Genomic DNA, 21,940 nt, shown 5'->3' on the forward strand with positions numbered 1-21,940 from the left:
TTTTATGTGGATTTTTGGGATAGAACTCAACCTAGCTATCTCTCCATGTGTGCCCCCTGACCCCTATTGACACAGGGATTCATGTAGCACAGGCTGGCCTTGAATGCCTGATCTCAAGTGCTGGGATTAGAAATGTGCACTGCTGTGCCCAGCTTCATAATCACATCTGAAAATGCATGATAGACTTTTTATTCTTTTAAAATATGTGTTTGTATATCCATCCCATTGCGCTTATTTATAGTATATATGTGTGCATGTGCACATATGCATGCTTGCATGCCTAATGTATTATGTCATGTATGCAGATGTCAGAGGACAATGTAGAGGAGTTATTTCTCTTCTACAGTATGTGTCCTGGGATTTCAAGTCATTAGGCTTGGTAGCAAGTGCCTTTTCATTGCTAAGCCATTTCATCAGCCCATTTGGTGTATGGTATGTGTTTTTGTTTTGTTTTGTTTTGTTTTGTAAGACAGGGTTAACTCTGTAGCCCTGGCTGGCCTGAAATTCACTGTGTAAACCCAGGGGTGTCCTTGAATTCACAGAGATCTCTGCCTATCTCTCCTGAGATCAAAGGCATGTGCCACCACATCCAGTCTACCATTTGGTGTGCTTTTAACTTACAGAATTTTGAGAAAACTAAGGAATTTTGGTGGAATATTTTGTTTGTTTTGTTTGTTTTTCAAGATAGGGTACTATGAAAGCCAGACTGGTCTGGAACTGAGGATGACTGCCTCTACCCTCCAAATGCTAGAATTATAGGCATGCGCCACCAAGCCCCATTGGGGTTATGGAGGTTAAATACAGAGCTTTGTGCATGCTAGGCAAATAATTCAACCAGCTGAGCTATATCATGAGCCCTCATTGTGTTTTCTTTTTGTTTTATGAGACAGGGTCTGGCCTTGAACTCTCAGCAGTCTTCTCTCTCAGCTTGCAGAATGCTAAGATTAGAAGTGTGAGTCTACATCCAGCTTGGGAATTTTTAAAAAGGTAGTGACAGGGCTGGTGAGATGTCTCAGTTGGGTGAAAATGTTTGCCACCAAGCCTGATAACCTGAGTTCAATCCTTAGGACCCTTGAGTTGGAAGGAGAGAGACCTGGCTCCTGAAAGTTGTCTCTGACCTTCACACATGTCACCTGTGCACCTGTACACAAATAGTCATAACTTTTTCTCTAATAGAGGGATTTAATCTAACATTGTAGATGTCAGTAGTCTCAAGCAAACCTTTTCTGTAAAAGACTAGGAAATAATTCCTCAAGCTTTGTTGATTAGGCAGTCATTGTCATAATTGTTCAGTTTTGTTGGTATTATATAAGCAATTATAGACAATTTCTAATCCTCCTGATTCTACCTCCCCAGTGCTGGGATTAAAAGTGTTTATAACACTAGGGCTGAAGAGATGGCTCAGTAGTTAAAGAGGACTTATTGTCCTTTCAGAGCATCCAAGCTCAGTTCCCAGAACCCGTATCAGTGGCTTGCAACCACCTGTAACTCCAGCTCCAGGGGATTTGACACCCTGTTCTGGCCTCTCTGGCACCAGTACATGCACACATGTATGCACACACGCTTTCGCTTTCTCTCTCTCTCTCTCTCTCTCTCTCTCTCTCTCTCTCTCTCTCTGTTCCTCCCCAAAAAAAAATTTAATAAATTTTAAAAAAATGTGTGCATCACCAAATCTAGCCTTTTAATTTTTTTGCCAGTTGATGATCTTGAAGATGTAATATGTGACAGCTCATCTGTATTTCCAGTCTTAGTGTTGAAATAGAACATCTCTGTTAGATTACCAGCCATTTCTCCTCACTTTATGTTCATATTGTTAACCTATCTTCATGGATACTAGAAATAATTTTTGTTTACAGTGTCTTATGAAGAAGTTTACATTTTTCATAGGCACAAATTCTGTCTCACTTTCTCTCCCTAGTCCTTGATGAAGAGATGGCTTAGGGGTAAAGAGCACTTCCTATTCTTCTATAGGACCTGAGTTTGACTTTCCATATCCATGTCAGGTCCATAACTCTAGCTTTAGGGGATGTAATGCCTCTGGCCTCTGCAGGCACCTTCACTCACATGTACATATATACCTGCATGCAGACATATGCACCCACACATAATTTAAAATAATAAAAAAGGCCGGGCAGTGGTGGTGGCACATGCCTGTAATTCCAGCACTCAGGAGGCAGAGGCAGGCAGATCTCTGTGAGTTCGTTTGAAGCCAGCCTGTTCTACAAAGCGTGTTCCAGCCAGGGCTATGCAAGAAACCCTGTCTTGAAAAAAATTTAAAAAATAAATAAATAAAAAAACACATATATATATATATATATATATATATATATATCCTTTATTATTATTAAAATATCTTTAGTGCCTATGGTGGTACATACCTGTAATTTAGGTGTGTACTTTAACTCAGAAGATCTTGAGTTGAAGGCTAGCCTGAGTACATAGTAAGGTTCTACAAAAAAAAAAAAAAAAAACTAATGAAAAACAAGCAAAAAAATTTATAAAAATGAGAGCTCCTTATGTTGCTGACTGAATGTGTAGTGACTTTACAAATGAATGTCTGCAAACTTAATTAGCACTTCTTTCCCACACCAAAATAAGCTTTCCTCTTGCCTTTCTTTTCCTCTTTCCCTTTCTTCTTCCTCCTCTTACTTACTTAAAAAAAAAAAAGAAAGAAAAAGAAAAAGAGCAGTCTCACTTATTAGCATATGCTGGCCTCAAACTCACAATCTTCCAGCTTCTGCCTCCCACATGCTTGGGATTTTGAGTGTTCTCTAACCGTGCATAGTACAAGGCCAGTTTTTAAAGGTGCATGATGATTCTTCGAGATATTAAAAAAACAACAACAAAAAATTTTTGTTTCCACACTAAAATTTACAGATGCTTATGCTTCATTATGACAGTAGAAATGCTGTTATGCAGGTTCATAGATTGCATCTAAGCCTGGTCTCCACTCATTTAGAGTGGGTCACATCAAGATCAGTGTGGTAGGAGAGCCAAAAAGTACAGTGGCAGTATTGACCTGCCAGAAAAGATGCCAGCTCTTTTGTGGCTTTTTGTTTATATTTTGGTTGACTTACTGTGTGCCTGTAGTTGTGCAGGGGGTGGGGGGAGTGTTGGGGGGGCGTTGGCAGAGGCAGAGAGAGGACACAAACATGCTTTGAATATATTTAGAGATCAGAAGGAAAAGTTTGGGAATTTGTTCCTGCCATCCACTTTTTTCTTTTTTTTTTTTTCTTTTTTCTTTTTTCCCCCCTAGACAGGGTTTCTCTGTGTAGTTTTGATGACTGTCCTGGGTCTCACTCTGTAGCCCAGGCTGGCCTCAAACTCGCAGAGATCCGCCTGGCTCTGCCTCCCAAGGGCTGGGATTAAAGGCGTGCGCCACTACCACCTGGCCTCACTTTTTTCTTTTTTAATGTGTACGGCTATCATGCCTGCATTTATGTCTATGAACCACTTGTATTCCTGGTGCCCACAGGCATTAGAGCCCCTGGAGTTACAGGTAGTTGTGAGCTGTCATGTAGGTGCCAGGAATAGATTCTGGGTCATCTGTGACAGTAACTAGTGCTCTTGAGAACTGAGCCATCTATCCAGCGCCCCCCACCCCCACCCCGTGTGTGTGTGTGTGTGTGTGTGTGTGTGTGTGTGTGTGTGTGTGACAGTCTTTTGTTGTTTTTGTAGCTGCACTGTATACTCTAGGCTAGGCTGACTTATTAGCTTCCTTCTGATTCTCCTATCTCCACCTCCCGTCTTGCCATAAGAGCATAGAGATTATAGGGCACACTCTTGAACCTAGGTCTTTCATGTGCATTCCAAGAACTGAATTCAGGTCATTAGGCTTGTTTGGCAAGTGATTTTACCCACCAAGCTATTCTTACAGCTCCAGCTTTAACCTTTTAAATACTGCCTTCTGTGATTTTTCTGTGATAGCTGACTTTAGACTCTTTTTTTGTTTTTTTTCCCTTCCTTCCTTCCTTCTTTCCTTCCTTCCTTCCTTCCTTCCTTCCTTCCTTCCTTCCTTCCTTCCTTCCTTTTTTAAATTTTATGTGCATTATGTGAGGGTGTCAGATCCCCTGGAACCTGAGTTATAGACAGTTGTGAGCTGCCATGTGGATGCTGGGAATTCAACCTGGGTTCTTTGGAAGAGCAGCCAGTGCTCTTAATCTCAGAGCCATCTCTCCAGCCCTGACTTTAGACTCTTGACTATGAATTTTTATCCTATAAAAAAAAAAATCAGGCCAAGTGTGGTGGTGCATGCCTTTTATCCTAGCATTTGGGAAGGAAGTAGGAGCAGGTTGTCTGCATACAGAGTTCCGAGCCAGCCAGGGCTAGCTATTTGGTGAGCCTCTGTCATTTAAAAAAAAAAGGTGGGTGTGGGGGGGGGGGATCGGGCTATTGAGATGGCCTGCAGATAAAGGTACTTGCCACCAAGTCTGATAACCTGAGTTTGATCTCCAGGACCCATATATGGTAAAAAGGATATGAAGACTCCCACAATTGCTCTCCATCTTTACATATGCACCATGACATGAGTATCCCTCCTCTCCTCATGAATAAATGTAATTTTTAAAAATTGGGATTGAAGAGAAGGCTCAGTGTTTAAGTTCACTGGCTACTTTTTTAGGGTTCAATTCCCAGCATTCACATGGTGGCTCACAACTGTCTATAACTTTTTTAGTTCCAGCGCACCCAACATCCTTTTCCAGCTTCTGCAGGTACCAGGCACGAATGTGGTTCACAGACATACATGCAAGCAAAATAACCATGTACATAAAATAATAAAGCCAACTGAGAGGCCGGGGAAATGGCTCTGCAGAACGCTTGCTTTTCTTCCAGAGTACTAGAGTTCAATTCCCAGCACCCACATCAGGTTATAACCATCTGTAACTCCCAACTCCAGGGGATTCAACTTCTTTTGTCTGCTGTGGGTAACCACATTCCTGTGCACTCACACACACACACACACATACACACACACACACACACACACACACCATTTAAAATAAAATAATTCTTTTAAATAATCTAGTTGATTGTGGTGGCATGTTCCTGTAATCCCAACATTCAGGAGGGAGGTAGAGGCAGATCGGGGGGTTAAGGCTGTCCTTAATTCCATCCTGGGTTATGTATTTGCCTTTTTATTTTCAAAACAACTATAAACATTCAATGAGTTAATATGGCTGAGCCCTTTTTGTTACCAGTTGAGGGCATTTTTATCAAAGAACACAATTTAAAAAGTTTTCTAGGCTTTCAATCATTAAATAAGGTGTAGAACTACAAGCATGGTCAAGGATCGTAAGAAATATGATTTATTTTACTCCAAATACAGAGTAGTTATAGTAGTTACTAATCTCCTTGTCTGCTCCATACTTTTTAGACCCAGGATATATCTAGTACATTGAGCCCACTGAAAAGCAGATGTTTGGTTTTCTTGCTGTTGGCAGTATCTAGCCAGCATTATCCCATAATTGCCTCTAAAAGTATGATGGGATTAATGTTAGGAATCTATCTCTAGGCTAGAAGCATTGCTCATAAGAAACTGTCAGAAGTATGTCTCAGTCTCACAGTTCTGGCTTATTTTCTGCCCTATTGCATATTATATTTTTAAACTCTATGCCAGGGTTGTCTGTTTTCTACCCATGACAGCTTTGCTGTTCTTACTTCTAGGCAGACTCAGTGGGACCCTCCCACTTGGGAAAGCCCAGGAGATGATGCCAGCCTAGAGCATGAAGCTGAGATGGACCTGGGAACCCCAACATACGATGAAAACCCCATGAAGGTGAGTATAGCTTCTATATGTGTCCTGGTCGTTTGAGCATCTGTGTCCTTTCATTTCAGTAAGGTCAGTAGCCATATAGTTTGGGAATTTTTTTTTTCTCTTTCTTTGGAAAATATGTGGAAGTTCTTTTGTCAAAGGAAGAGATTGAAATCAAAGAGAAAGACTGTTTTTAGACATTCAAGGAGTCAGATGTACTCTAGCATATTAGCTACTTATTCACTTAAGAAATATCTTTAGAAGGTTTTTGAATATATGAATATTCAAAATAATAATAATAAACCAGTTAATGAAATGTTTTGTAGCACTAGTGTAGGTGGAATTTGCCCGGTCCTGCCCAGTCCCGCAGCTGCCATTATTATAATAATCACTCAGAGGCTTGATATTAATTACAAACTGTTGGGTCTATGGCTCAGGCTTCTTGCTAGCTAGCTCTTTTATCTTAAATTAACCCATTTCTATTCATCTATGCTTTGCCACATGGCCATGATGTTACTGGTCTGCTGGCATGTTGCTCCTTGGGTGGCAGACTCGCGCCTGCCCTGACTCTGCCCTCTTCTCCCTGTATCTCTCTTGGATTTCCTGCCTGGCTCTTATCCTGCCTTACCATAGGCTGAAACAGCTTCTTTATTAACCAGTAGCAGCAACACATATTCACAGAAAGACCATCATCCCACAGCACTTCCCCTTTTCTGTCTAATCAAAAAGGAAGGTTTTCATTTTAACAGTAAAATTGCATATAACAAAAGTTATCAAGCAAGAATTACAGTTACTATATCTAGTCTATTTGTATTTTCAAAACTTAAAAAAAAATTCAGTCATTTAAACACACTAACAATAATAACAGAAGACTAAAGGAGAAAACTAGAGGCCCCATGATAATTATATTCCATACTCCTTTATAACTTTTTTTAGTATATTAACTCTTTTTTTCTCTTGATATTGAGTTGAATAGTTGGTTTCTTTTTATTTGTGCTTTGGCTATTTATTTTTGAGGCATGGTGTATCTAGCCCAAGCTATCCTCCAACTAGTGATCTTGCTATCCCAGTGTCAGGATCACAAGCATGTGCCAACACATTCTGCTTGATTTGACTCTTTAAATTGGATAATTTAATGGACATTGCACTTTAGTGTCCTCTTATTTTGAGATTAGTTAGACCTGGAATGAATTTAAACTGGTTATGTTAAAACCCACCAAAGGGGTCATAGAGATGGCATAGTAGATAAAGGACTTGCTGCAAGACCCTGATGACCTGAGTTCAGATTCTCCACACAATGGGCGATAGAAACAGGAGAATTGCCTGGAAGTTCTTGGGCCAGCTAGGCTAGAGTACATAGCCTACTGGCAAGAAATAACGAGACTCTGCCTCAGGAAAACAAATGGCCTCCAAAAAGAAAAAAAAAAAAAAGAAACCTCACAAAACCGTGGCATTTGTGGTGCCCATATTCTCACACACACACACACACACACACACACACACACACACACACACACACAGGCAGATAGTGAATGAATCTCACCCAAGGAGACAGGAGTGGTGATTCATACTGTCATCATTAAATAGGAGGGCTGCAGATTTGAGGCCAGCCTTAGCTACACAGCAAGAGCCTTTCTAAAGGGAAACAACAACAACAAAAGCCAACAGCAGCAAGTCGGGGGGCTCAGCAGGTTAAGGAACTTACCTCCAAGGTAGATGATCTCTTTGATCCCTGGAACCCGTGTTGGAAGGGGAGAACCAACTTTCAGAAGTTGTCTTTTGACTTCCACGTGCATGCTGTGGCTTGTCTCTCCCCCCAAACAAGCAGCAGCAAAAGAGGCACCTCATTTGATTCTCAAGAGTAGAAGACTTCCTTTCTTGTTTGTTAAAGCCATGAGACACTTATATGGAAATGCTAGAAAAAAAGAAAAAAATATTTTACTCTTCATCTTTCCTCTGACAAAACAGTTACTGAGATTAGAGTGGTATAAATATAGAACAAGTACTTACTAGTTGAATTATCCCTTATCTTTATTTATTAATAAGATTAAATTATCTCCAAGGATGAGTTTTATGTGTTTGACAGGCATCTCACATTATGACCTGGCTGTCCTGAAACATCTTTTGTAGACAGGCTGTCCTGAAACCTTGAGTGATCCCGTGCTCTGCCTCCCATGTGCTAGGTTTATGGGTGTATGCTGCTAGGCCAGAATAAACTTAATTTCTAACTAGTTAGGTATTTCCATATGAATCAAAGCTTGGGAGGGCCTCAGTATTTTAAGAATACAAAGGGATCCTGAGATCTAAAACCGCTGTTTTAAGATTTATAATACCCTTATTATCTCACAACAGGTTGTCATCTTATGCTATACCACATTTCTGAATCTAAGAATTATCTCTGAATCTAAGAATTTAGATTTCACTTGCTTCTGTCCATTATGTTTTTCATTCATTTTCTCAGATGTTAATGAACACCAAAATATGTCACTACATTTCACTTTAAAGTCTGTTAATGGTGGTATAAAACTGGGGTTAGGATTTAGATTGGGGCTGTGGGGGCTGGGGGTTACCTCATTAGTGGTGCAGCTGTTTAAGCATGTGCACCCATGCCCACAAAATAAAAAGTCTGATAAAATGTTTAAGAAAACTTGAAGCTTTTATTTAGCCAGGTCCTGTTTTTAACTACTGTTTAGCATTTCCAGTACGTTATTCTTTGATATAGAATTTTGTTTCCACCTGGAATTGCTTCCTTTTGTTCTGAAGATTTTCCTTGAGTATTTCTAGTATTCTGAAGATCTACTGGTGATGAAGTTTGTGAGCTTGTTTTATCTGGGGAGGAAAAAAGCAAACAAATTATTATATCCCTTTAAAAAATACTGAGTAACTTTAGTTCAATTTGGTACAGCAAAATTGAGCAGAAAGTATATCAAACAGAGAAGGCAAGGAGACCCTGGTGTTTTCTTGTTCCTCTGCCGTGTATCCATAGCCTCTCCCTTCATTGACACCTCACCCCAGGGAGCTATGCATTTAGGGTCTTTGTGTCTTTTCATGGTTGGTGTTTGTTTCACTTTGGTGTCTGATCATACTACTGCTTAGCCAGTTACCTGCTGAAGTACATCTTTCTTGACTTCTAGGTTTTTTAATTTTCAATAAAGCTACTGAAAACACCTGTGTGGGGGTTTTAGCATGGGCATGGTTTTTAGTTTCTTTGGATAAATACCAATGAACATAATTGCTGAATTACATGGTAGGAATATGTTTAACTTTGTAGGAAACTTTGAGACTGTTATTTGAAGGGCATTGTCGCTGGATATAGAATTCTGTTCTCTTCTATTCATATGGAAGTTTTGCCTGCCTGTATGTCTATGTACCACAAGGCCAAAAGAAGGTGTCAGATCTCTGGTACTGGAGTCACAGATGGTTGTGAGCCACCATATGGGTGCTGGAACTCAAACCCAGGTCTTCTGCAAGAGTAGCCAGTGCTCTTATTGATACTTTTTCCTACTTTTTAGCTCTCACCTCTTCTTTCTTTTCTTTTTTTGGTTTTTTGTTTGTTTGTTTTTGTTTTTGTTTTTGTTTTTGTTTTTTGAGACAGGCTCTTTCTACATAGCCTTGGTTGTCCTGATACTTGCTATGTAGACCAGGCTGGCCTTGAACTCACAGAGACCCACCTGCCTTCCGAATGCTGGCATTAAAGGCATGTGTCACTACCTCCGGCCTACTTTTCAGCTCTTAAAATTATTCTATTTTGTTCTGTTTTGTTTTGTTCAGACTGGGTCTTGCTATGGAACCCAAGCTGATATTGAACTTGATGTAGTCCCGATACCTTGTCTCCTGAACAGTGTGTATCACTACACCCGGCTCATAACTGTTCTGATAAGAAAAATGTATTCTTTGTTCCCTTTTATGTATTATTTCTTTTCTAATTGATTTTCAACAGTTTTGCTTTTTGTTTGTTTGTTTGGGTTTTTTTTTGTTTTTCGCTTTTTTTTTTTTTTGCTATATACTTCATTTTTCTTTGTTTTTAACTTTCTTGTGGTTATTCTTCTCAACCAAGATTGATAGTCTTCATCAAAGCTGCAAGTATCTTAGCCATTATTTTTTCTAATCTATCTTTTGTACCATGGCCTGTTTTCCCTGCAACTCTCCATTGTATAAATGTTGCTAGACCGCTAGATTTCTCACAGGTCACTGAATCTTACTTTCTTTTTTTCAGTTCTTTTTTCCTTACACTCCAGTTTGTGTAGTTGCTGTTGTCTTCTCTTTAGAGACTACTGATGCTGCTATTTATAGTAAGCTAAATTCATCCAGTGGTTTTTAAAATTTCAAGTATGCTTCAGTTATAAAAGTTTCTTTCTGTGGAAATGCAACCTTTTCTTGTCTTTCTAACGTAAAAATCCAGACCCACGCCTTCTGGGTTGGTTAACCCTTTGGTTTAAGCGTCATAGATGAGAAAGCAAGTGCTCTTTGACCTTCCAGTCATTCTTTGCCTAAAGCGTAAGGCAGCAGTTTGGGTGTCAGTCAGTCTTTGATTGCCTTTAAGACCATGATGCAGAGATGCCCTACTCTGTCTTGTGTAGCTGGAATCTACTTGAATGTTCCCTTCTTAGCATTTTACAGTTGCATTCATCTACTTAACACATCTGTAGATAGGAGGACCCTTCTGAGAAAAGTCTCCATTCCTTATGTCCTTTTTTTTTTTTCCCCTTGGTTTTTCAAGACAGGGTTTCTCTGTGTAGCTTTGCGCCTTTCCTGGAACTCACTTGGTAGCCCAGGCTGGCCTCGAACTCACAGAGGTCCGCCTGGCTCTGCCTCCCGAGTGCTGGGATTAAAGGCGTGCGCCACCACCGCCCGGCTTTATGTCCCATTTTTATTCCCTTGGTGTCTTTATTTAGAATGTCAGCCTTTCAGAGCCGTACATTGCACCACTGTAACAAGTTTTTGTCAATCGGGTCTTCGTCACCTGAAAGTTCAGCTGCTGCTGTAGTAGAACTTCATGCCAATGCTTTGAATTCAGTGACCATCTTTTAAGATCATCAGTTCATCACTGGAAAGGTGATTTGACAAGTTTTACAAAATTGCCAACAGTTAAAAATATCTGGTATAGTAGGAATTTGGATACATACGAGATACTGAGCAAGACAGAAACATGGAAGAGTAGAACTAGGGGTGTGGGTTACTGGTAGAGTTGCTCACTTAGTACACGTCATGCCCTAGGTTCTGTCCTGAGCATGGTCCCAAAATGGCAAACAAAACAACAACAAACACACCCTGGAAAAGTATGTCAGGAATAAATTGTCTAAGGTCTACCAGTGTGATTAACGTGCAATAGGTATTTGGAAGCTAGGAAATATTATTGATGCAGAGGAATCAAATGGTCAAGTATGTGACTCTCTAGTGAAACAGGCTGATTTGATCCAGTGACAGAGCAGAGTACAGAGTGTTATCATTGCTCTGACAAAGTAAGGAACTGAGAATAGGAAAGATGAAAAGACATTTGAGAAGTATTATTGAAGTTCAGCAAACCAGGCTGGATATGGCAGTATACACCTTTAATTCCAGTACTGAGGAGGCAGAGACAGGCCAAGCTTTATGAGTACAAGGCCATTCTGGTCTACACATCAAGTTCCAGACCAACCACAGCTGTGTGGTAAGACCCTGTCTCAAAAACCAAAACAACAAAAAAGACTTAGCAAACCAAATAGATAAGGAAGAAGCAAAAATGGCCAATGTTCTCCAGTTTTAGCTTAGGTGGAGAAGGTCCTGTCATTCAGTTTAAGCATCAGAAATGGAGGAAGAAAGAGCAAGAGGAAATAGGAAATTATTTGTGGAATTTGAGCGTTTGAGCTCCCTGCAGGATTCAGAATAGGAATGCAGTTGAATTCATGTTGAATCATCAATAAATTGGCTCTTGCTGGAAAAAAACATAAGTATGTGTATATGTGTTTTGTAACCCAGATGGGGGCTTGAGTTCCTGTGGTTTAGTTGACAGATTGCAATAATCTTACTGTGTGGCTCTGGCACTCACATCGCGAGTGTATGACACAGCACACAGGGGAGGTGTGCAGTGGGCAGAGGACGCTTTGAAAGTGCTGGGTGGAAGTAGAAGCTTGGATGACTAGACTAAGCATCTATGAGAGCCTTCCTTCTCTGTTTCCCTCCAGTGTTGTTCCCCACTCTTGATCATCTTGTACTCTCTTCCATCATCCATCATGTGGTGAGTGTTAAGTCCAATCTTCCCTTTGAGAACCTCAGACCTGAACTGTGTTGACTGCTTGCACAAGTGAGAGATAGCAGTTGATTGCTCTGCCTCCTGGATTCACATTCATCCCAGCGTTCATAGGTGTCCCCACGTTACAAAAAAGGAATTTGCAGAGCGTAGGATCTGCAGCGAAGAGGTTTTTCAGTTGTTGATCCTGTTTTTTGTTTTGTTTTTGTAGTTGGAGCAATTTGCAAAATGGTTTCATACAATATCACTTAACAGCAATGAAAAGGGAACCCAGAACTCACAATTTTGAAAGATTGTCAGAACCAAGAAAGCCAGTATCTATAGAGGAGATGGTTTAAGTTACTGAGTTAGCATGGCCAATTACCAGCTGGGGCAGAGTTCCAGGCCTGCCTTGCACTTGTAGGTGAAATATATGGGTAGTAGCCCACTGGTTCCTAGTAGTATCTTTGAAGGTATTTCTTTAGAACTAAAGTTTTTAGTTCCATGGATTTTGTAAATTCTGTTTTCCTTTGAAAACACCATTGGTAGAATTTGATTCTTTAGGGTCTTTTTCCTCCCATTCCTCCCTCCTCCCTTTTCTCCCTCCTCCCTTTCCTCCCTCCTCCCTTTCCTCCCTCTTCCCATTTCCTCCCCTTGGTTTTTGTTGTTTGTTGTGGTTTTTACAAATTAAAGAGGGAACTGCAGCCTTTATCTAGAAGCACCCAGTGAAGTGCTATTTTTGTGTTTCTAAGAGTAGAAGCAACTCCAGAACAGTGTGGTGACTTTCTGTGTCTCCAGGGACCTTCTTTCTTAACTTCATACTTACTGTGCAGCCACACTTGTGGATTGGAAAGCTTAGGTTGACTGAACTGAGTGTGTGTTTCTGACACCCCAGCTTCTACTTCTAGATTCCACTGCCCCCGAACATACAGTTCCTCATGGACAGTCTAAAGAGGACTTCATTAAATTCAGGAGGGAAATATAGTAGCTGGGTAATATTTCACTGTCTCCTTTTCAGAGCTCATCTCCGTAACTTAAGCCCTCTTCCCCCTTTCAAAGGCAGAGGGTTTTTTTGACCTGATTGCGTCTGTATGCCTAATAAAGAATGGAGTTGGCTTTTGTTGTATCATTTGTGTTCTTTGTGAGTGCCAGAGCCACACAGTAAGCTTAATGACCATCTGCCACTGAATGTGGATGAACGCAAAACCCCAGTAGCATGAAGGTGCCAAGATTTCTCTTGTCATTTCCAAACAAGATTATCTGGGAAGTCAAATGTGCTATAAACAAAGGCTAACGGCAAGATCAGCTTCTAAAAACAGTGAGCTCTGAATTTCTTCCAAGCCCTTCTGCCTGCTCATTTTCAGTGTATTTGTCTGACTGTTGCTTCCATAGGCTCCCACCAAAATTTTCCATTGACTGAAACATCCTATGACCCAAGTTAAAGAAAAAGCAAACTGATAGTTTGCTGAGGGCCTGGGAAGACTTGGCTTTTTTATGTGTGAGTTGTCACCCCCCTCCAGTGGTTTCCTCAGATTTCAGTGAGGCCTTTCTCTACAGGTACATTCTCTAGCCTACCAGAAGTTGAGGGCCAATTGGTCCAGTCTAATGTCTTTTCTGGTGTTAACGAATTTTTATAGGCAATAGGAGCCTATTGTTAGAAATGCTAAAATATCAAGTGGAACTTTTGGGGAGTTGAGGGATCCTAAAACTTTCATGTCACTAGCAAGTGCTGTCTTTGGCTCTAGTTTGCTCCTGTGCCTGGTATTGGGCTTGAGTACATGTTAGTGCCTGAATGAGTCCCATGCCACGCAGACTCAAAATTAATTTCATGATGTGCGGGCGGTGGTGGCACACACCTTTAATCTCAGCACTGGGAGATGGAGGCGAGTGGATCTCTGGGGTTTGAGGACAGCTTTGGCTGCACAGAGAAAACAAAAACCCCTAAAAAAAGAATTTCACTTCTCCCAAGAATTCTTAGTTTTGTGTCATGATTTATTACACTGTACAAGTCTATCATCCTTCATTTGAACACTTCTTTCTCAGTCCCAGCTGCTCAAAGCTGCATCAAAAGCCCTCCTTGACTGAGTTCAGTACACTGAGCTGCAATGACTGTTTCTAAAGCTCCCTCAGTCTTGCCAAGTCAGGATTGAATTAGAATGTTGCTAAATATGCATTGGATTTCTTTAGCTTTCTTTCTTTTTTTTAATTTATTTTATGTGTACGGGTGTTTTGTTTGCATGTATGTCTGTACACCACTTGTGTGCCTAATGCCCGTGTAGGCCAGAAGAGGGCCTTGAACTGGAGTTACAAATGTTTGGGAGCTGCTGTGTAGGTGCTGGGAATTAAACTGGGGTCCTCTTGAAGAGCAGCCAGTGCTCTTAACTGCTGAGCCATCTCCCCAGCCCCTCTTTTCTTTTCCTTTCCTTTTTTTTAAAAATATAGACAGAGTCTTACGTAGACCAGGTCACCTTGAACTGCTGATTTTCTTGCCTCTGCCTCCCAAGTGCTGGGGTCACAGGCGTGCATCACCATGCCAAGTTTATACAGTGCTGGAAATCAAACCCAGGGCTTCCTTCATGCTAGGCAAGCACTCTACCAATTGAGCTACAAACCTAGTCCCAGATTTATTTAGCTTTCTGAAAATACATTCTTTTTGGAGCAGTGGTTTTCAACCTTCCTAATGCTGGGACCCTTTACCATACTTCCTCATGTTGTAGTGACCCCAACCATAAAGTTATTTTCGTTGCTACTTCATAACTGTAATTTGGTACTGTTGGGAATCATAATGTATATACCTGTGTTTTTCAGTGATCTTAGGCAACCCCTGTGAAAGGGCCATTTGACCCCTCACAGGTTGAGAATCACTGATTTAAAGGGAAGCAGGACCCTCACCAGCTCTGCCTCTTCCATAGCATCAGGATCCTAGTAATGGCTGTCATAATTTGAAGGCATTTTCTATACTTATATTTTTACTCCCTTCTGAGATGTAGAAGAGAATATTTGAGGGATGTGTTTTCTCCTTGCCTTATTTAAATATAATTTGTTTGTCTTAAAAAATGGTCTCACTCTGTTCTCTAAGCTGTACTAAAACTTACTGCATAGCCTAGGCTGACCTAAAGTTGGAGCTATCCCCCTGCCTCAGCTTCTCAGCTAGGATTATAGGTGTGAACCACCATGCTCAGATATCCAGATAATTTGGATCTCTGGATATCTGTATTCTTACTGTGGATATATACTCATGGGGGGCGGGGGAGGCAAGATTTAATCAGTCAAAGCAAGCCGTGTATGCACTCTTACAATCTCAGTGCTCAGGAGCCTGAGGCAGAAGGAATTGCAAGTTTTTGACCCTGTCCAAAAAAAAAATAAAAAAAAAAAAATAAAAATATTTAGAGTTTCTTTCAGGTTTTGTTTCACTCTTTCCCTAAAAACGGAAAGGGTATCTACTCCATCCTCCAGCCCCCACTTCTACCCCAACAGCCATAGGAAAAAAGTAGAGAAACAGTAAATATGTAAAGCTTTTTGTTTGTTTTTTGAGGCAAGATTTCTCCATGTAATTCTGGCTGTTCTGGAACTCACAGAGATCCACCTGCCTCTGCCTCCAGAGTGCTGGGATTAAAGGCGTGCGCCACCACACCTGGCTGTGTAAAGCCTTTCTAACAAGGCTTCAGGCAACTCAAAAGCTACCTTTCTCCAAAGCAAGTAGAGGGACTTGTACAGCTTCTTCAGCAGCAGAATCTTTGCACTGTTTGTGGAAATTGAGAAAACAGAGCTAGAGCATGGGTAGAGGATCAAAGATTGCATTCTTCTAAGCCCCCTAGTAGAAACATGAACAGGACTAGAGAGAAGGCTCAGCAGTCAAGAGCACATACTTTTCTTTTGAGGCCCTTAGTTCAGTTTCCAGCAGCATGAGAGGTGACCACCTGTAACTCCAGCTCCAAAGGAGCTGATGCCTCCGGCCTCTGGGCACCCACACTTGTGTGTACATATCTACACAGAGACACACATGAATAAACATAATTAAAGAAAGATAAGACTAGGAGCTAGGGAAAAAAAGGCAGGTGGTGGTAGTGCACACCTTTAATATCCCACTTAGGAGGCAGAGGCAGAGGCAGACAGATCTCTGTGGGTTTGAGGCCAGCCTGGTCTACAGAGCAAGTTCCAGGACAGGCACCAAAACTATGCAGAGAAACCCTGTCTCGAAAAACACCCAAAGGGGGGGGGGTGGTGCTAGAGAGGTGACTGAGTGGTTAAGATTACTTGGCAGAGCACTCACATATAACTCCAGCTCCAGGGGACACCAGGCGTGCATGTGGTACCCATATACATACACTCATACACAAATAAACAAATGTTTTTTAAAATTAAACCTGTTGCACCAGCTGATATTCCTAGAGCATGAAAATTTGTATTCCAAGTGTAATGTTGATAATTATTTTTTACATTGGAAGGGCCTTCTAGCTGTGTGGGCATGGCTTGTATGCCAAGCTGATGGTTCATCATCTCTTGGTGTTGCTTGGGAAGGGGGAATTTGGTAGCCTCTCCTCTGACAATGCTAGAAAGGTATATTTCTGGATTTACCATCATCTTGCCATTTTGGGAAAAAAATGTTAGTGGTCTTGGCATCTACTCACCTGTTCACCGACATGACTGACACTCATCCCATGTCCACCAGAGTTATAACTCCTTGGAGTGTTTGTTTGTTTGGGGCTTTTTTGAGACAGAGTCTCATGGAGCTTAGGTTGGCCTCAAATTTGCTAAATAAGTTTGTGTTTAAAGGCTGGCTTTAAACTCCTAATCCTCCTGCCTCCACTTCTCCAAGTACTGTGATTACAGGTGTGCTCTCTAATTCTTTACACTCCTGAACTAGATGCACCAAGCTTCAAGGAGTTTCTCTCGAGTGTTGAGACTGTCCTATGTAGTCTAGGCAGCCCCACCTAGGGAGGAAAAGTGATAAGTACAAAGAATCTTCAGAGCAGAGCACTAAACTTTGTTCTAAAGTGCTAACATGTCAGAGCCTAGGAAGGTTCAGTTATTTGAATCCAGATACTACACCTCCTCCACAGAGAGAGAGTACCTGCCTGCCTGTGAGACAACATCATGAAAGATGTAGCTAGGACTTTAGAGGGTGGAATTAGACTCATAAGGAGGCCAGAGTCAGGTGACTGCATTTGAAACTATTAGCCAGGGAGCCTCCCAGGCCCTGTCCTTTAGTCAGGTGAGAGTTCTGGAACAGGCATGACCAAACTGGCATCTCATGTTGTGTTTCTATGTTGTATTTCTCTTTTCTAGACATCAAAAAAGCCCAAGACGGCGGAAGCAGACACCTCCAGTGAACTAGCAAAGAAAAGCAAAGAAGTATTCAGAAAAGAGGTAAGGTTTGGAAGACGTGGACTGCATCGGCCTTGGACTTGACTTGAGCCCGTTTTGTCTTGCCTGAGTATGTACATCTGTCCTGCCTGAGGATGGTTTAGCTTGTTCCTCTTGTCCCAAAGTGCTGCTTTACCTGCTAAGAATCCCATAACAGTCTCTTACTGGTGTGAGAGGAGTCCATCTGCCAACGTATTTGCTGTTTCACTGTGGGCCTTGTATAGCATCTCAGACAGTGGGAAGCTATAGATAGTACCAGGCTTCCTATAGTCTCAGGTGCTTCCTTCCTTCCTTCCTTCTGTGATTTGACTGTGTAGTTGTTATGTGATGACACATTGGTGTGTCCCTTTACAACAAGGTAAACACTTTGGTATCTGTTACAACAGCCCTTGAGATAAACAAAATTGAGACTGTTGTTTTTATATATGTAGAGAAGCTTTCAGTATCAGAACTCTTAAGTTGAACCTCTGGATTCTCTGATCAAATTGTAGTTCTCTTTCTTTCTGTTTGCTGACAGTGTGTGTGTCTCCACCCTGTTTCTCTCCACTGCATGTTTATGTATTTGTTGGGAAAGGGGGCTGTGATGTGTGTGTGTGTGTGGAGGTCAGAAGACAACATGTGGGAATTGGTTCTCTCCTTTCACCATGTGGATCCTGGGAATCAAACTCAGACCATCAAGTTTGGTGATAATGTGCCTTGATCTAGTAAGCCATCTCACCAGCCCCTAGATCCTAAACTCCAGACTTGGTTCATTGAAGGGGTTTATAGTGTGTTGAAATGAACAGAACTGTAAAGAATAGCAGCTGTGTGAAGGGTGTGTGTGAAGAGGGTTAGAGGCCAATACTTAGAATATGAAGACAGGCTCTTGAATCTAGGGTAGAAACTGCTCCAGTGGATCAGAAGGAAGGTCGAGGAGGCATGAGAATGAACAAAAGCAAGAGTGTTACCTCTTTCAAGAAGTCCTAAGTAGCCAGGTGGTGGTGGCGCACGCCTTTAATCCCAGCACTCGGGAGGCAGAAGCAGGCGGATCTCTGTGAGTTCCAGGCCAGCCTGAGCTACAGAGTGAGTTCCAGGAAAGGCGCAAAGCTACACAGAGAAACCCTGTCTCAAAAAACAAACAAACAAACAAACAAACAAACAAGTCCTAAGTAGTCCTCAGTCCTGAGCACTGGCCATGTGAGGGGTGTTGGACATAGGCTGTATAGTATTGTGCCCTTTCATGTAGTGGCTTTGTGTCTGTGGGTTTAGGGAACCGCTGATTCTAAGCTGAGAATAATCAAAGCCTTGACTAAGTGAAGAGTGGGTTGAAAGGGGGAAAATATGGAGGCCAGTTGTGGCAGCTAAACCAAAAAACTTGTATAGGCATAACGGTTCCTCGCTGTTCGTGTATGGTGTTGGTGTTTCAGCTCAACCAATCCGATGTATGATCTGCCTCATTCCTTGAATGGTTTAAAGGTCACAGAGTTTTGAAGTAGCTGTCCGTAGTCCCTTTTCTTCCCTTTCCCGGGACCCTATGCCATGAGGACTTGCAGAAGTGCTGATCCTGAGGCCTCTTTTAAGAGCTACTGGGTAGGATAAACCTTACAGAAACAGCCCAGAAGACGACATTGGAGATGGTGGATTGAAGAGCCCTGCCCTGCATCATCCTTCATCCATGTTTCCATATGCTTTTGGTGGTTGTGGTTCATGAATAAACATGTCATACTTACAGGCTTGAAGTAACCTTTATAGGCAAAATGCCTACCTGCAATCCTGGGGTTGCAAAGCCATCTAGTAGCTTTGCATGCTTTGAGGAGTACTCTGTTACTCTACCCTGCCTTGCCTCCAGGATCCAGAGAACCTAGCCACTAACTCTTCATAGGAGTCCACAGTGCTAGATAAGCACTCTACCAACTGAGCTGTGGCCCAGACACAAGCAGCTCTGTTTGTGGTGGAGAGGCCCTTGCAGCCTAATTACCTCCTGTAGACCCCAAACTTAACACAATGACCTTGGCAACGTTTGAATTTTAGTGTGAAACCAGAGGCTACTCCCAGAATGCTGGTGCTGGTGCCTGCAGCCTCTCGAAGTGAGGTTTGGTTGGTCTGGCTAAGGAGGCTCTTGTCAGGGATGGGCCAGGACCACTTTCTTGCATCTCGCTGGCTTCCTAGCATTCTGCTGGCTAGATGAGCACCTGAGGGAGGAAACGGGGACTGGCGGGGAAGCTTTCTGCTGCCTTTTCTAATGATCCCATCAGCACAGTTGAGCAGCATGTCTCCTACCTTCTGTCTGCAGATGTCTCAGTTCATTGTCCAGTGCCTGAATCCTTACCGGAAACCTGACTGCAAGGTGGGCAGAATCACCACGACTGAAGATTTCAAACACCTTGCTCGAAAGGTACTCCCCTGCTCCCCGTCTGTCATATGCGTTCTAAGATCCTCTCCTTCATCAAAAAGTGTGGTTTTATGTGCCAGATGCCAAGGCTTGGGGCCCAGGACTGTGAGGCAAGGTTCAGAGGTGGGAAAGTAGGCACCTAAGAGACTTTGAAAGCTGAGTTTCTCCTCTGTCCCTGTAGCAGCTTGCCCCAACCCCTCCCCCCTTTGATTTCCTTCGAAGCCTGTCCTCCCTGTCAATCATTTTCCATTCTGATGGTATCTGTGGTCTCTCTTCCTGTGCCTCGGACAGCTGACTCATGGAGTTATGAATAAGGAGCTGAAGTACTGTAAGAACCCCGAGGACCTGGAGTGCAATGAGAATGTGAAACACAAAACCAAGGAGTACATTAAGAAGTACATGCAGAAGTTTGGGGCTGTTTACAAACCTAAGGAGGACACTGAATTAGAGTGACTCGCAGGGCAGAGTGAGAAGTGTGAGCAGAAAGGATGAATCCTGTGGCTTCTGCCCTACCCCATGGCCAGGCCTGCACTACTGGTGTGATGACCCATCATCCTGAGCAGTTCAAACCTTGAAGGTGTCAACTGTAAGCCACAAAAATGAGCTCTGTCTACAAGTGACGCCTAGCTGTGAGCTGCTGGGATGTAACAGTTCCGGCCATCGGAGGCAGTAGCCGAGGGAAGACCGTGGCCACACCCGACCCCGTTCTCAAATCTGGGTCTCCCCCTTGGCGGTGCTGTCAGCGCACAGACCCATGCGCACCCTCCCCCAAGACCCTTACCCTGATGATCTGTATTATATTTTAATGTATATGTGAATATATTGAAAAGAATTTGTTTGTTTTTCCTGGTTTTTGTTCAGTTTTTGTTTGCTGTTAGCCTCTATGTGCTAGAATCATGGGAAGACTTTGTAAGGACAGTATAAATTCTCCTGCAAGGTTTAATTTGTTATCATGTAAATATTCCAAAGCAGGCTGCCTTGTGGTTTTGGCCAGCCTTGTGCTATGTTGATAAGATTGATTTACTGCTTAAGATCACTTTACTTTATCCAATTTTTACTGAACTTTTTATGTAAAAAATAAAATCAATTAAAGAACTTGCAATGTGTGTTCCCTAAAACTTAACCTAAGTTTGTTTGTGTTGATGTTGCTGGAGAGAAAAAGGATGTAGTGGCCACTGGTGTGTGGAGTCCAAGATGAATCATGGCTGCTGCCTTTTATTACAAGCCTTGCTCCTACAGGTCCCACTGTGTGTCAGGCAGATATTTGCATGAGACTGATAATTTTAGACTTCAGATCTTGAGGCTGAGCTCAGTTGAGGCAGTTTACAGTCAGTCATTTTGGAGCAGAGGAAACATGACCTGAGACTTCATTGCCACTGGGCTGTTTGATTTTGGTTAGTGGGCCAGTCAAGAGGAAAGCCAAATGTCTTTTCTTTGATACCTCCTGGCCAGAGAGTGTTTGTTATTGGATCTTTTTGCCTTCAGACTTCATTTCTCTGTTGTTGGTTTTCACTTTTTTTTGGGGGGGGGGGAGGAGTCCACCACCCAGCTCCCAAGTAAATCACACACGGAGGCTTATTCTTCTGAATGCCCAGGCTTAGCTTGGCTTAGTTTCTTGCCAGCTTTCCTTAACTTCAGTTATCCGTCTACCTTTTGCCTCTGGGCTTTTCCTGTTCTCTTACTTCTATAAATCTTACTCTGTTGCTGGTTGTGTAGCTGACCCCTGATGTCCTCCAAGATTTATATATTCTCTCTGTCTGCCAGCCCCACCTACCCTTTCTCCTGCCTTGCTATTGGCCAGTTCTTTATTAGACCATCAGGGGTTTTACACAGGCACAGTACACAGCTTCACAGAGTTAAACCAATGCAATGTAGACAAACGTAGCACACCTTAGAATAGTCTACTGCGTCTCTCCCAGCCCACAGTTTGGGAGAGATGTTTGGGTCCCAGCTTCCCACTTTGTTACTTGACACTGGAGGAAGGCAGCAGGGACAGTAGGAGGGCATGATGCTGCCCTGTGGTGAGAGTGAGCGAGCCTTCTGGATGCAGGCTCAGCAGTGCTCTCTTGGTGCTGAGTTTGCTGGGCAGGGCGGAAGTTCATACTAAATGGGGGCGGGGCCCACCTGTTCCTCAGGAGAGTGATTCTTCTCACTGCAGTGCTCTCTTGGAGGAAGAAGAAAACAAGGCCAGGCTGAGGCCTGCCAGGAGTTAGAGCACCCACTGCCTGTGCTCAGCATTTCA

At 42.4% G+C, this 21,940-nt stretch overlaps 1 protein-coding gene across 1 annotated transcript in view; it reads left to right on the forward strand.

The window, feature by feature from the left end:
- The window catches only part of Setd2 (SET domain containing 2, histone lysine methyltransferase), a 108,106-nt gene extending 87,306 nt beyond the window's left edge, over nt 1-20,800 (forward strand). The window contains exons 18-21 of the mRNA XM_059269092.1: nt 5,665-5,776; nt 17,250-17,330; nt 19,600-19,701; nt 19,990-20,800. Of these exons, the coding sequence (XP_059125075.1) occupies nt 5,665-5,776; nt 17,250-17,330; nt 19,600-19,701; nt 19,990-20,151 (457 nt within the window). The 3' untranslated portion in view covers nt 20,152-20,800. The remainder of the gene's footprint in view (nt 1-5,664; nt 5,777-17,249; nt 17,331-19,599; nt 19,702-19,989) is intronic.
- The last annotated feature ends 1,140 nt before the right edge of the window (nt 20,801-21,940 follow it).

Source organism: Peromyscus eremicus, chromosome 7 (genome assembly GCF_949786415.1).
Source record: "Peromyscus eremicus chromosome 7, PerEre_H2_v1, whole genome shotgun sequence".
Lineage (NCBI taxonomy): Eukaryota > Metazoa > Chordata > Mammalia > Rodentia > Cricetidae > Peromyscus > Peromyscus eremicus.